The following is a 14,979-nucleotide window of genomic DNA, read 5'->3' on the forward strand; positions in this document are numbered from 1 at the left end:
TCGTATAATAACTCGTATATCTGAAATAAATAAAAGGAATTTGGATGAGACAAGATGTCTGTGAGTTCCATCTATCCTAGGTTGTAGGCAACCTCGGGGAACCTAGGATCGCCATCTGTTTCTAACCTCAACCCATTTGGGTTTATACAATTTCATTATGCATAACTGAGCGATCAAGGGATAACTAAAATCGCTGTTTGAAATACTATTTTGATCATATAATAAATATAATCATACTTATAATTTTAATCATAAACATAATAATAATCATAAACATATATCCGATCTATCGTATTCTGGTATAACTTATACCTTAACATACTTAATTCCTCATTTCCAACGATTCCTCATTTCCAACGATTTGCATAACTAATTTTTTTTCCGATAACAACTAGTTTTGGCTAACTAAGCCGGAGGTCCATAACTAAAATTCCTCATTTCCAACGATTTGCAAAATTCCCTAAAATATTGCTTCGTAGCTAATTCATTCCAAACATAATTTTTCCTATTGATACACTTCTCGTATACTTTATCCTCGCATCTCATGATATGAATTTACTATCAATAAAGTATATAAATTATTTTCTCATTTATACAACTCAATATAAATTATTTCATCAATATAAAATATTTTCTCATTTGTACCATTCAATATAAACTATTTCATCATTTATCTCTTTTCATTATTTGTACATAAACCACATTATCTCTTCGTTGTGGCGAACGGAAATATACCACATTATCTCTTCGTTGTGGCGAACGGGAAATATACCACATTATCTCTTCGTTGTGGCGAACGGAAATATACCACATTATCTCTTCGTTGTGGCGAACGGAAATATACCACATTATCTCTTCGTTGTGGCGAACGGAAATATACCACATTATCTCTTCGTTGTGGCAAACGGAAATATACCACATTGTCTCTTCGTTGTGGCGAACGGAATATAAATTTTAAAATACTATGAACAATTTGTTCATAGGCTGCATTATCTCTTCGTTGCAGCAAACGGAGTTTTTTTTCTTAATATTCTCATTTTTTCTTTCTTTCTTTCTTTCTTTTTCTATGAGCATGTTACTCATTTCAATTTTTCTCCTCATTCCATTTTTCTGTGATTTTCTATAATTCAATGTGAGCATATTACTCATAGGGTGCATTTCAAATTTTCTTTCAAATCATTTCATATGCCATTAGGACATAATAACTTTCTAGGTTTAACTTACCTAGCATTTATTCATCAGACCACTTCAAGAATTCAGTAAACCACATCAATCACAGTTAGTTTCGGTACAACAAATTTAATTTACTTTCTAGCACATACTAATATCAACCATTAACATACCAATAAATTAATAACTTTAATTCTCTAACAATCAAAACATCAAACATATAATATGCATATGACTGCACTATTTCCTCAGCTATAAAGACTCATGTGTGAGTTCTTTAAATTCATTATTAATTTGCCCAACATCTTAATTCATCAATTTCAATCTCTAATTCAAATGTTCATACTCATCATCAAAATACCCCAAACCTAATTCAGAAATAATCATTCTACTATCTCATTTTTATTATGTTTCAAATGTACCAATCATATGGCATGATAGTCATGCTTGCACAGTCGGCCAATAATCATAAAAATGGTCTAATTATTCATATTATCTCAATAATCTAACATAATCATAATTGATCCCCAAAGGTGGGTTCTAAACTAAAGGAACTCACCTTGACATTAGTCCCGAAATTGCAAGCAGCTTATCCAAAATTTTCAGCTTTTGCTAGCTCCAAAACTCCATAATCCATTTTCCAAAATAGCTTATGTCTTGGCTCATAGGTGTTACTCTTTCTGAAACAGCTCAACTCATTTGTGACATACTCTTACTTCATCAACCAGCATATACAAAAATTTCCATTCCAGTCCCTGCACCCGAAGTTCACCGTTTGGCTATTTAAGCACTTCCAAAACAGCTTAATTACCATTTAAGCACCTTTACCATGATTAGAACACCTTATTCTTTTTCCATTGCTCATATACCAATTCAACATATCTCGCCTAAACTGTTCATCGCAAGGTAATACCTGACACAACTTGAATTGCAATTTAAGCTATTATCCAAATGGTTTAACTCGCAACTTATGACTTTTATCATAAAATTTCGATCCAGCCTTTGACACAACAGTTCCAACGTGAATAATCAGCCCTATGAATCACTTGTACAGCAGCTTAAACCACAACTTAGTCATTTAAGGCATTTTGCTCAAAACAGCTTAACTGACAGCTTATGCCCTCTAAACAATTCAATTTCTATTCCAATTTTCCAGAATCAAAGCAAACATGAATACATATCTCCTAACCCATTTCTACAAAATTCCATCATGCTATGCTCAATAATCACTTGTAACAATTTATAGAAACAACTTACACACTTTAAGTCCTAAATTCTCACACCAATGCTCCTAGCTTATTATCATTCTTCATACCATGTTCCTAAAACCATTACTACACATATCTATCTTCAAAAACACATACAACATACACCAACTTGAATTGAATAAATTTCCATAAAAAAAATGATTATGCCATTTACCTTGTGATTAACCCTTCATGTGTGCCTCAAAATCATTCTTACAAATGAATTCCCATGAGATTAAAGTGAGATTGAAGATTTGGAAAAGTCATGGAGGGAAAGGGCGGTTAAGACCAAACATAGAGGGGGAAAGAATTTCAAACTTACTTCTTGATTACAACACCACTTGCTTACTTGATGCTTAAGCTTGATATTTCTTTGAAGAAGTTGAAGAATTTAGGGTGGAAATGTTATGGAGATGATGACCGAAAATTTTGATAGGGAAGGAGAAGAGAAGAATGCTTTGGAAGTGTTTAGAAACTTGGAGAAAAAATGAGAGAAATGGTCCAAATTCTTTCTTAAAAAAAATCTTGAGTTCCAAAAGACCATAATGCCCTTTAAGTGAAAAGACATAATTATCCTCCGTTAATACGTAACCATTAAATTCTTCGAGTTCATTGGAATAATGAGCGAGATATTTATAGACTAATGTCTCATTTCTTAATAAATAATTAACCCCTTTAACAATTACTTATGTTTTGACATGTAATTGATACGACAATTTATTATAAATTCAGCGGGATATTACAAGTTAGGTCCCTGAATCGAAAATCAATATCCTCCACTTACTGTTAGGTCCCTGACTGTGTATACCTACTGTCAGTTAGGTCCCTAACAATAAACACGAAATTTCACTAACATCCTTGCCAAGTTGTTAGTTTAACATGCTACTTACTGACAACACTAAGGTATATGTGCTAAATACCAAAATATTATTATAACGCTTATAAAAATGATTCCATAGTTTAATAACAAATGTTTCCATAACATCACTATTAAGTCATTAATGTCAACCATAGTAATCAAAAGATTGCACCATATTTGGGCATATAATTCAACAAGTCATTACATAATGATTCAGCAAAATATTAAACAAAATATTGCACCACAATTGTGCTTATAATTTAGCAATTTCGGTGCATAAATAAACTAACAAACATCACATAGTTGGTCTCGGACACATAGTTGTGCTTATAATGATTCCATAGTTTAAACTAACAATATCAGACACATTCAGGGACTTGTAAAGTACTAAAACAAAGTCAATTGCAGTTAAAAAACAAACTGTATATCCCTTAAACTATATTGGATTTCATAGAAATATAAGGGATTTTATCTTTAAGATAGTTACAGAGCAGTGTCTTCACTGAGTTCTATGCATCTTTAAGTTTGCTATTAATGCTTATTTGATTTAAGTGAGTCTGCATACCAAGAAATGAGATTTTGGTATAATATATTACTACCTCCAGTATTTCTTATAAAAAAAAGCATGTTACTTTTTATCCTATGCTTATTAATCCTTAACTACTTATTAGTGCTTATTTTATGCTTATTTCATAGAAATATTAATGGTTAAACTATGTGTCCGAGGTCAACTATGTGATGTTTCTTAGTTTATTTATGTACCGAAATTGCTAAATTATAAGCATAACTGTGGTGCAATATTTTGTTTAATATTTTGCTGAATCATTATGTAATGACTTGTTGAATTATATGCCCAAATATGATGCAATCTTTTGATTGATAGTTATGTTTATGGAAACATCTGTTATTAAACTATGGAATCATTTTTATAAGTGTTATAATAATATTTTGGTATTTAGCACAAATACATTACTGTTGTCAGTAAGTAGCATGTTAAACTAACAAGTTGCCAAGGATCTTAGTGAAATTTCGTGTTTACTGTCAGGGACCTAACTGACAGTAAGTATACACAGTCAGGGATCTAACAGTAAGTTGAGGATATTGATTTTCGATTCAGGGACCTAACTGACAGTAAGTATACACAGTCAGGGATCTAACAGTAAATTGAGGATATTGATTTTTGATTCAGGGGCCAAAGTGACCATTTTTTACTTTCACTTTAGTCCCTGTGACACTTCATACTCCTTGTCCGCGTGCCACATCATCACTTAACAGTTTTTTTTAACGGCAGGGACTAAAGTGATAGCGGAAGTGTAGAGTCAGGGACTTGTTTGTATTTAATCCTGAGTCAGGGACCTATGTGACAGCGAGGTGCAAAGTCAGGGACTAAAGTGACTATTTACTCAATTAATTAATGTACTTTGAAATACAAAAAAAAATCTTATAAAAAAAGAGAAATTTTTTCCTTCAAAAGAGTCTTATATTTAAAGACGGAGACAATATATATATATATATATATATATATATATATATATATATATATATATATATATATATATATATATATATATATATATATATATACTCCCTCCGTTCCTTTATAATTGTCACTTTTGCATAAAAAATTTGTTTCCAATTAACTGTCGTTTTCAAAGTTCAATGTATCATTAAATGTTGTCTTACCTATATTACCCTTATATATTTATTCAGAGAGAGAAATATATGAAATGAAGTATTAAATGATTAAGGTTATTATAGGAAAAAGATAAATTGTTGTATCAAAAGTAGTAAAAATATTTGTTGTCTTAGTTTCTGTAAAAAGTCAAAATATGACAGTTAAAAAGGAACAGAGGGAGTATATTTTTTCCATTGTTGATGGAAGAACATCTCTAAGGAATGATATGAGAATGAGTCTTGTTAATGAGTGTCCGGAGCACTCCTTAAGCATGCTAAATTAAGTAATTATTCTTTTAAAATGTCAAAATTTTCAATTTTCAATACATCGATTACCCAAACCTTTATAAAAAGTTATCATTTAAGGTCCTTAACTGTAACAGCCCGATTTTTTGCTAGATTTATTTATTTAATTTATTTATGTGTGTTATATGTGCTCTTATGTGATTAATTTCCTCTGTGTATTTTTGGTCGGGAATTGTAGAATTCAGTGTTAGAAGGGTATTTTAGTCATTTTGGACTTAAGGGTATTTCGGTCATTTTGAGAGTAGGGGTAATTTTGTAATTTTGCTACCGGTAGGTGACCGTTAGTATTACATTTTACCGTTAAGTGGGTAGTAACATTGTTGGGTTAGAATAGAAGTGGGTTAGGCCCATTAAGGTGTGGTGAGTTAAGCCCAATTAGGTGAACCTATATAAGCTCTAGTTGGAAGAGGAAACAGGGTTTTTGCCAACATTTTCATTTTCAATTGAGAAGAGATAGAGATAGAGATAGAGAGAAGACAATGGTTTGAAGAGGAGATTTAGAGAAGGCTAGAGAGAGGTCAAGCTTCAATGATTGGAGCTAGGATTGGAGTTAAAGTGAAGCCTTAGTGTTGATTGTGAAGAATTGAGGTAAGAGGGTTAGTCTTTAATCATAATCCTTTAGTTTAATTCTACCCTAATTATTTGCATAATTGTGGTTAAGTGCTTAATTTGATTTTTGGTTGTAGAATTTCGTGCTTAATTTTGTTGACATGATTATGTACATGAATTGAATGTTAATTGTGTTGTTGTTGTTGAATTTGTATGTCAAAATGGGTAGATATGAACATTATATGTTTTTGTATGAAATTGATGATGAATGAAGTGTGGTTGTTGAATTGTTGATGAATTCATGTTCAAATGTTGTTGTTGTTGTTTTAACATGTGTTGTTGATGAATTGATGCATTGGGTATCATGAATTGATGAATTGGTGATGAGAATTGTTGTTGTTGAAAGTTGTGGAAGTTTGGTGATTTGATGAATTTTGTTGTGTTGATGTTTTAATCTCACAACTTGTGTATGTTTAAGTGTTTTGAATGTTATATGACCTATAAACATCTTTGGGATTAAGTTTTGGGGTTTGGAATGATCAAAATTGGGGTTTTTGGGTGAAAATGGGTTGAAACCCGAAAGTTTAATTTTCTGAACTGAAGCAGCCACTGTTCAGGAGCTGCTACTGTTCAGAAGCTGCTACTGTCCAGACAACACACTTGTTTTGTGTTCTTGTGTCTTTTTCTCACATTTATGTTTTGATTTGGCTTTGACTTAAACATGAAAGTTGTAGATAATTTTGTTAGCTTTCCAGAGGCTTTGGTTTGACTTGAAAATGATTTTTGGTTTGTGAGTTATGAGGAAAATACTCCAAGGAGGTCTTAGGGAAATTTTACGAAAATTCCGCATAACTATTTGTAAGTCAACCCAAACTTTATGGAATGTTTCTTAACTTCAAACTTATGTTCTCTAAGTTCAATTAAGGTGTTTAATGGTATTTAAACTATGGTGTGATGGATCTAACTTGTTTTGATTTGAAAATGGAAATTTCTTGAAAAACGATAAAGTGAGACGAACTTCGTGATTTTCATGATTTCGTCGTATTTGGCCGGTGAAACGCCAAGGTATTCTCTACTGCACTCCTATGTGGCCTAGAGGTATACTTAGTTGAGGCATTGGAACTGATCTACTTGGTTTTGGCTCAATTCCTCAATGATTTCCAATGTTGTCGTTTTGAGAGACGAACCTTGTTGAAAATGATTTTAAGAGTCGATTGCCGTATGAATCCTTTTGGATGGTTGATATAATTTATGTGGAGATGATGATGATGTATATATGTGACAACTGCATGTTGATTGAATTATGGATGTGGTTGGTGATTGCTTGTATGATGGTGAATTGTTGTCGTTGCATATATACTAAATGTTGGTGATGTTGAGGTGATTATTGGTTGTGTGAACATATGCATTGTAGTCGAGTCATATGTTCATGCATTCATGACTGATGGTGGCGGATTTTATATTCCAATTGAGGTGATTATGATGTTTTTGTTGCATCATGGGTGACGACCTTGAGGAGATTTGGTACCACATGCATGCATGTGTTGAGTTTAGGCATATCACATTGCATGAGTCTTGGTTGTTGTATTGAATGGTGAATGTTGATGATGAGTGTGCTTATTGAATACATTATTGCAAATGATTGAAGTTGTTATATGAATGTGGATGTGGAGGTTAAATGTTTATGGTGATTAATTGTGAATTGAACTGTTTTATCTAAATCAAGTTTTTATATATTGATTATGATTGATGTAATACTAACCCCAGTGGTTTTTGCTGCCTACCTGTCTGTATGGATGGGTAGACGTTGTGCAGGAGTAGTTGCTTTGGTGAGTGTTTGGATAGCGGGAGCTTTCTCCGCTGTCGTGTCTTAGAGTAGGACAGACTCTGATTAGGTTGAGTCAGTGTCTGTTAGTTGAGTTGGACTTATTTTATTTACTTAAGATGTACTCATTGTTGAGATTTGAAGAACTTTATGTTGATGTATTTTGACTATGGTATATGTATTGATTTGATATGGAGATGTATAATTTTATATCCGATGCGACTGTTGAGATTTATATATATGCATGTTGAGATTTTGGATTATGTGAGACGTAGCGTCTAATTCTTGAATATTTGATATATTCGCATGTTTTATTGCTTTAATAGAATTAGGGCGTTACATTAACCAGTGCCCGGGGCACTGGTTACCATTTCCCTATGTGAATAGTTTTGTACGTGTTATTTAAACTTTAAAGTCTCTAAGAGCATCTCTAATGAGGAGTTCTTACTTAACAAGGACCATTCCCCGTTAAGGACCCTCCATTGGAGGAAGAAAAATTGAGTCCCCGTTAAGGAACGAGCAACTATATAAGGACTCTCTCTCCTGAGTAACTAACGAGTCCCAGGTTTAAAAAGTAATAAAATGTGTACTACTTGGTCCCACTTGCATAAAGAAGTAATAAAATGTGTACTACTTGGTCCCACTTGTAAAAATGAGTAATAGATAAATTATTTTTGTTTTTGTAAAAATGAGTAATAGATAAATTATTTTTGTTTAATATGTAAATATAGTGGGACATATTTAAGTACTTTTCATTGGAGTCCTTATTAGTGTATTGCCATTGGAGTCATTGAGTCCTTAATATGTACTTTTATTAAAAAAATTATAAACAAGTGATGTGTCACGTGGGGTCCATTTAAGGATTCCTTGTTAGGGAACTAGTTACTCTAATCCACTGGTTGAACTCACCTAGATTTTTTAATGTCGGTACGATGTGGTTGGAGTATTTTGTCAAAATGGTTTGACTTAATTTATGTGAATTAATGAAGAAAGGTCCCACAACACAAGCCATAAAAAGCAAGCAGCGATTCGTATTAGAAAAGCGTATGACTTTCAAAATGGCGTTGGCGTGTCTCTGTTGTTCTTCTGATTCTTCTGAATGCTGCTTGCTACGAGAAAAAGAGATTAATCATCATCATAGATCATAGAGCCTTACAAGGTTATCAATTTTCCTTCTTTTTTACTTCCATTCTGCTAGCTGTTTCATTCTTTTTCACTTTCATATCTTCATTTCATCGCAAATTACTCATTAAACAAATGGTTTATGCATTTGTATATTTGTTAGGTTTTGATTGATTATGATTTCATAAAAACAATGATTCTCTTACTTGTTGCTATTTGTGTTTAGAGAAAACCACCAAATTTGTTCTTGGCTTTATAGGACACTCCTAACTGGGAGATTACAAATGTCTCAAAAAGTCTGACACTCTCAAATTTTATTCATATCGGACTCAATTGATAGTCATTAGTACAATATGAGGACCAAATTGATAGTAAGTTGTTAAAACATAGAGACCTAATTGATAGTTAGTGGTTAAATATAGGGACCCACTTCACAATTTAACAGAATCTATATCTTTTTTAAATATTCATAATCTCATTGATCTATTTGAGAGCGTCCTACAAAATTAGGGACTAATATGAATAATTTAATGGTTTACTCTTGTTTTTATGAGCGTCATCACCATATTCTCTTTAAGTGATTAAAATTCATATAGGTTCCACAAAATAATGTGGGTCTCATATAAATTTGGTGGGACCCATGTAAATTTTAACAAATACTCTCTCCGGTCTTTTTTACAAGAGACATTTGAGTCAACAAAAGTTGATGTATTCAGTCCAATTTTTCTACCAGATGCGCGTTGATCCAAATTTCTCTTATAAATAGGACCAAGGGAATAAAAAAGAGTGTGTTGTTAGTCTTTTGTATGCTCAGAACACAACTGCATGTGTGTATATTAAAGAACTTGTGATGGTTGGTTTTCTGACAAATTTTGTACTCCTTTCCTCATGTATTGAGTGTCATGTTAGCAAAGGAAATCTGGAATAAATTAAGCTTTGTTTATATTTTCAAAGATTTAATTACAAATCTACATCAAATTTACAATTTTCTTAGTCTATGTGAAATAACTTAAAGGGACAGAGCAAGATGAGGCATGATTGTATATGATATATGAAAAATGAGTTATTTATTTATTTATTTATTTATTTATTATACTGACAAATTTAAGGATGATCATACAGGAATGATGTCAGCAGAAATTATCGAGACCAGTGAGCAAGGTTTGAAAACGTTGTATGTTAAATCGACAAAACGACATCAGTTTGCATATGTATCAAGCTGAAGGACTATTTTTGACTAGTTCACTTTTTATCAACATTGAGTTATTTTCCTTTTTTTGTTGTTGCAAATATCTTAATCTCATTTGAACCTTTCATATGAAAACAAAATTTCTTGGAAAATCAGATCAAATAACTCCTGTGCCAGTAGAACTTACTACCAATGAAGAAATCACTGAAGAGGAAGCAGTGTGCAGGATATGTCTTGATGTGTTCGATGAAAGAAATATCTTTAAAATGGAATGCAGTTGCAAAGGCGACCAGAGATTGGTGCATGAAGAATGTTTAATCAAATGGTTCAGCACAAAGCGAAACAAGAAATGTGATGTATGCTTGACAGAGGTTCAGAATTTACCACCAAACTTGGTCCATGAGTGCCGCTCTGTACAACCAAGACACATACAATTAAGGTGATTTTGAAATCCATGTTTTAAAATTAAGTTATCAATCTTATTTTCTGTGCTTTTAGCACGGATACTTTTTCTATAACTGATTATAGGTATCCTTTTATTTAACTTGTTTAGTACTAATTTTTCTTTATTTTTTACAGTGCTTGGCAAAACTTTGCGGTGCTTGTCCTGATAAGCACACTATGGTATTTTCACTTCATTGTAGATCTACTGGTATGTCTATTTTGCTTACTTTCAAAATAATTCCAAAGCAATACTTTGTGTGTATTAATTTGCTGACTTGATTGTTTGAATGTTATTCTTACTATCTGGCATCTACTTGATTTTTAAACCCGTTAAGTAGATTTCAGATATACCGGAAAGAACCTCGAATACATTCATGTAAAGTTTATATATATCTTAACGCTATTCATAGCACAAATATATATCCCGTACTAGATGCTGGGTGTAAGCAGAAAAGAAGCTGCAATTATCCTTGCATTACTAAGAACGACCAATAATACTTCCCTTTTAGAGGTGCTATTAAGTTACCTTTCCTTTTCAGACATTTCTATATCAATATTAGTTGATTTTATATGTCTTCGTTTGACGGGAATCTTGAATTTCACAAGAAATTTCTGCACAGCTCAAGTGGTTGAGCTGAGACACCCTGTTGAGAATGAGGTTTAGGGTCCCAAACAAATTTGAATTGCCTATTTTTTGTTTCCTTTTACATTTCCTTTATTTATCCTATATATGTATTGTTTAATTAGTTGAATAAAAGTAAAGAAAAAAATAATTTCTCCATACTCTGATCATAGTTTTGTCCCACTATTTAGTATCGTGATTTGAAGACTCGAGGTATCATTATAGCAGCAGCAGTTTCCTTTACATTGAGTCTCCTGGCATCTGTTTTTGCATTTTTCCTTGGTATAAACTGTAAAACAGAACTGATTTCTTTTTCTTCTCTTGTTATAATAATGTTGCTTCTTTGAATGTTAAATGAATGCTTACTCATATTGTTTGCAGCAATCAGAGAGTATATGTGGCTATATGCTCTTCTTGAGTTTGGACTTGTGGATGTAACCTTCCTACTGTTTTATACTTTGGTGAGTTAGCATGCTGAGATTTCTTGTTATAATTTCCCAAGATTAATGCTAGATAAACGACATTCCTACTAACAGCAACAACTCTTGCTTTACTTAATCTCTTGAGTTGATGCTTATTGCTTCTTGCAACGTTGCTTTTATCTACTTTGTTGCAGTTGCATTTGGCGCCAATTTATTCCATACCACTTTCATCAGTTGTAGGTTTCGGAATTGCTATGGGAATCAACTATATGTATATCAAGCATGTGAATCGGAGACTTCAGGTCTCTACTAATGATATCCCAGTATGAATCTCCTCTGAAAGAAAACCCATTTTCTATGTATATTTATTCTTAGTGGTAACCATGTTCAAATTGGTTGAGTTTGGAATATTTTTTTAGAATAGACAATTTTCCTTCTTGATGTAGAAACAATAGCCATTAGTTTATAATTTCATAGACTAAGAAAAACTATATATATTTGGGATAAGAAATGCCCCAAAAAATTATTATTTTTAGAGTATATTGTATTCCTCCATACAGAGTTTTACCGTAGAAGAAATGCTCCAATGTCGATTAATTTATCCATCGTTAACTAAATAGTTTATGCATGAGTTTGGTTTCAATTCTTTTTGCGGTCATCACACATCTAGTGTCCCATTTGTTGTGAAAACAAGAAGCTAAGAATGGTAGCTTTAAAAAAATGTGTGTCTAGCGTCATCTCCACCGCGGTTCCAAACACATGTTACACATGCCTAGTTTCCTCACAATGTCATAAAGTCATATTTTGCATATTAGTTTTACATAACATAAATCTTTTATTTTGATGGGTTTTGTAGAGTCTCATGTATGGGAAGGGTTGGGAAAGGGGAAAAAAACCATGGCATAAAGTGAGGAAGAGGATGGGGTAAGTTGGGGATAAGTAAAGTAATCCCTGTCCTTGCCCGCTCTGATGAAGATAAAAAAAACCATAAATGTCATGTTTTAAAGCACTCTCATCGTGAAGATAACAAAAACCATAAATTGTCACTTCAAGCTTGATTTGTGTTTAATGCAATTCCATCGCAAAAACAAACATAGGTTAAGACGACAAGTGATTGATAAGTGCAACAAGTAAGAGACCTCGTCGAAGTTATAGACATCTCATCGCATAAGAGGTATAAGTTGTTGATCTCTTCTTACCACCTCTCTTAACAAAAAGAAAAAGAAGATGGTGTTACAAAATTAACTTTATCAAATCGATGTATTTTTGTAAAGGAAAAAGCAAGAATAGAATGTAGGGGAGTGTACTAGAAAACACCAAAGGGTGCTAATATCTAGTGGATGGGCTTAATTTAAGTTAATTTTATAAGATTTTTCACTTTTAAAAAATAATAAATATTTCATTTTATGAAAAATCTAAAATTGTTAAAAACAAAAATTCGGAACAAGACTACATTTTACAAAGTGACATTTTTTTTAGATGTATAATTTGAGTAGCTTTTTGAGGTATGGTGGCTAGCTTGAGTAGCAAGAAAGCTTCATTTTACAAAGTTCAAAGACAAACTCCCATAACCCAATTCACAAGGCATATATATAAATCCCAAACAAGGTATGATTAGTCTTTGTTTTTCGGAGAAAATTTATTAAAAAAAAGCTTGGAGAGTCTTTGTTCTTCTGTTTCTTAACTCACAACAAGGTCATGGAACTTCTTTTTCACTCTCATTCTTCTTCTGTTTTTGTTGTTATTCTTTCTGAGAATAATTTCATGTTGTTCAAGATTTAGCACTCTTTCTTCTTGCGCCATTTTTAACTTGTTATTTCTATTTGCTTCATTTATCAAATTTCTTGGTAGTCTTTGTGAATATGATTTTGACAAGCAATTCAATCCTCCCTTGTTTTCTTTATATGATTGAGAATATGCTTGTGTTACTTCATTTTGCTTCATTTTGTTTTCATGTAAAAAATGTAGAAACTATATAAAAGTAGTATACTTCATGCTATACCTTCTCTGGCATTAGTAATGTTATTTCATATGATAATTTCGTCCAAAACTCATCAGAAATAACCCAATATATCCGCTTGATTCCTAGAAAATTAATTGTTCATGAATTTTCATATTATGGTTCTGTAAAAAGAATGAATCTTTATTGGCTAATACCCTCATCTAGAGTGATCTATGATGATATTGCTTATTAAAATCACATAATTGTATTATGTTACAGGAATCTTATATTTTGAGCTGCGTGCGATATAAGAATTAAGATTGAAGACATTGTTAAAAAAATATATTGGTGATGCTGGCTAACTCAGATTCTACAAGTGCAGTTGGAAAGTTTGTTAGAAATGATTATGAATTTGATGCTAAGAGGAAGCCTCGGATCGTACTTGGTGCTTGTGGAAGTGTAGCTGCCATGAAATTCGGACTTGTTCTTGGTGCTTTATCAGAATGGGCTGAAGTAAAAGCTGTTGTTACAAAAACAGCTTTACAATTTCTTGCTAGTGGTGAAGCAAGATCATTAATCCCAGAGGGTGCAGTAATATTTTGCGATGATTCTGAGTGGAAAAATTGGAAAAAGATAGGTGATTCTGTGCTTCACATTGAACTTGCTAATTGGGCTGACATCATGGTCATTGCTCCCCTATCAGCACATACTGCTGCCAAGGTAACTAACTATATACAATTTTGCATTGATGAATTAAAAGCACTCAGTACTTTTTTAACACACTAAAAGCAATTTTAATCAATTTCGTTAGACTGAAAATATTTCAAATACATTAACTATTAGAGACATCTTGTTTGTGTTGTAGATTGCTGGAGGGTTGTGTGACAATCTGATGACAAGCATTGTGAGAGCGTGGGACTACGAGAAGCCGATGTTTGTTGCACCATCAATGGATGCTTGTATGTGGAGAAACCCTTTCACAGAACAGAACTTCATGAGCATTGAAGAGCTTGGTGTTACTCTTATCCCACCTGTGGAACACATGCCGACTAATATGAAAGAAATGGCTGATCCTTCTACCATTTCTTCGACCGTCAAAAACCTTTATGTTTCAAAGCTTCTGAAAGAAAATAAAGTTGGTGAGGCTTAGGAAGAATGTTTTAACCGACTGTGAAAAAGAAATGGCATGATGATCTTGATCTCATCTACACATTGGAATATGTTTGTGTAGACTTTTTTGATTTGATACTGTAAGTATGAGTGTGTTGCTTTGTATCATGCTCTTAACTTCTTTTACAAGTTATCTCTTTTGTTTTGCTTAGAATTTCTTTTTTCTTTTTTTTTTTATGACCGAGGTAAAACATTGATCCAAATATAAACAACTTCAGTTTAATTTTAGAAATATCATTGAAACCTCCACTCCTCTCCATTCTTAGTTTTTGGAGTTTGTACTATAGCCTAAGGCTTGTTCATGATAAGGTGTAGTACACCCTTTCTTGTTCTTAAGTTGTTTTCGTGGTTTTATCCTTTTATAAAACAATTTTTTCTCATGTTTCAAAGCACTCTCATCGAGAAGATACAAAATTATCACTTCAAACTTGATGTGTG

The 14,979-nt window shown here is 32.5% G+C and overlaps 2 protein-coding genes across 3 annotated transcripts; both read left to right on the top strand.

Moving 5' to 3' along the window:
* The first annotated feature begins 8,666 nt into the window (after positions 1 to 8,666).
* LOC146908508 (uncharacterized) lies at positions 8,667 to 12,008 on the top strand. 2 transcript variants are annotated; one of them, XM_085725024.1, is made up of 7 exons: positions 8,667 to 8,789; positions 9,875 to 9,913; positions 10,098 to 10,380; positions 10,521 to 10,593; positions 11,199 to 11,289; positions 11,389 to 11,468; positions 11,624 to 12,008. In XM_085725024.1, exons 2-7 carry the CDS (start codon positions 9,877 to 9,879, stop codon positions 11,756 to 11,758), a joined length of 699 nt encoding a protein of 232 aa, XP_085581150.1. In that variant the 5' UTR covers positions 8,667 to 8,789; positions 9,875 to 9,876; the 3' UTR covers positions 11,759 to 12,008. The 2 variants fall into 2 exon arrangements, with proteins under 2 accessions (XP_085581150.1, XP_085581151.1); XM_085725025.1 differs by having other exon boundaries at positions 11,664 to 11,800.
* A 1,642-nt stretch (positions 12,009 to 13,650) lies between these two features.
* Positions 13,651 to 14,790, top strand: LOC146908509 (phosphopantothenoylcysteine decarboxylase HAL3a-like). Its single transcript, XM_085725029.1, has 2 exons — positions 13,651 to 14,091; positions 14,237 to 14,790. Exons 1-2 carry the CDS (start codon positions 13,723 to 13,725, stop codon positions 14,519 to 14,521), a joined length of 654 nt encoding a protein of 217 aa, XP_085581155.1. The 5' UTR covers positions 13,651 to 13,722; the 3' UTR covers positions 14,522 to 14,790.
* The last annotated feature ends 189 nt before the right edge of the window (positions 14,791 to 14,979 follow it).

The sequence above is a fragment of the Medicago sativa genome, chromosome 7 (assembly GCF_051527215.1).
Source record: "Medicago sativa cultivar Bolivia chromosome 7, Bolivia_mono, whole genome shotgun sequence".
NCBI classification, from domain to species: domain Eukaryota; kingdom Viridiplantae; phylum Streptophyta; class Magnoliopsida; order Fabales; family Fabaceae; genus Medicago; species Medicago sativa.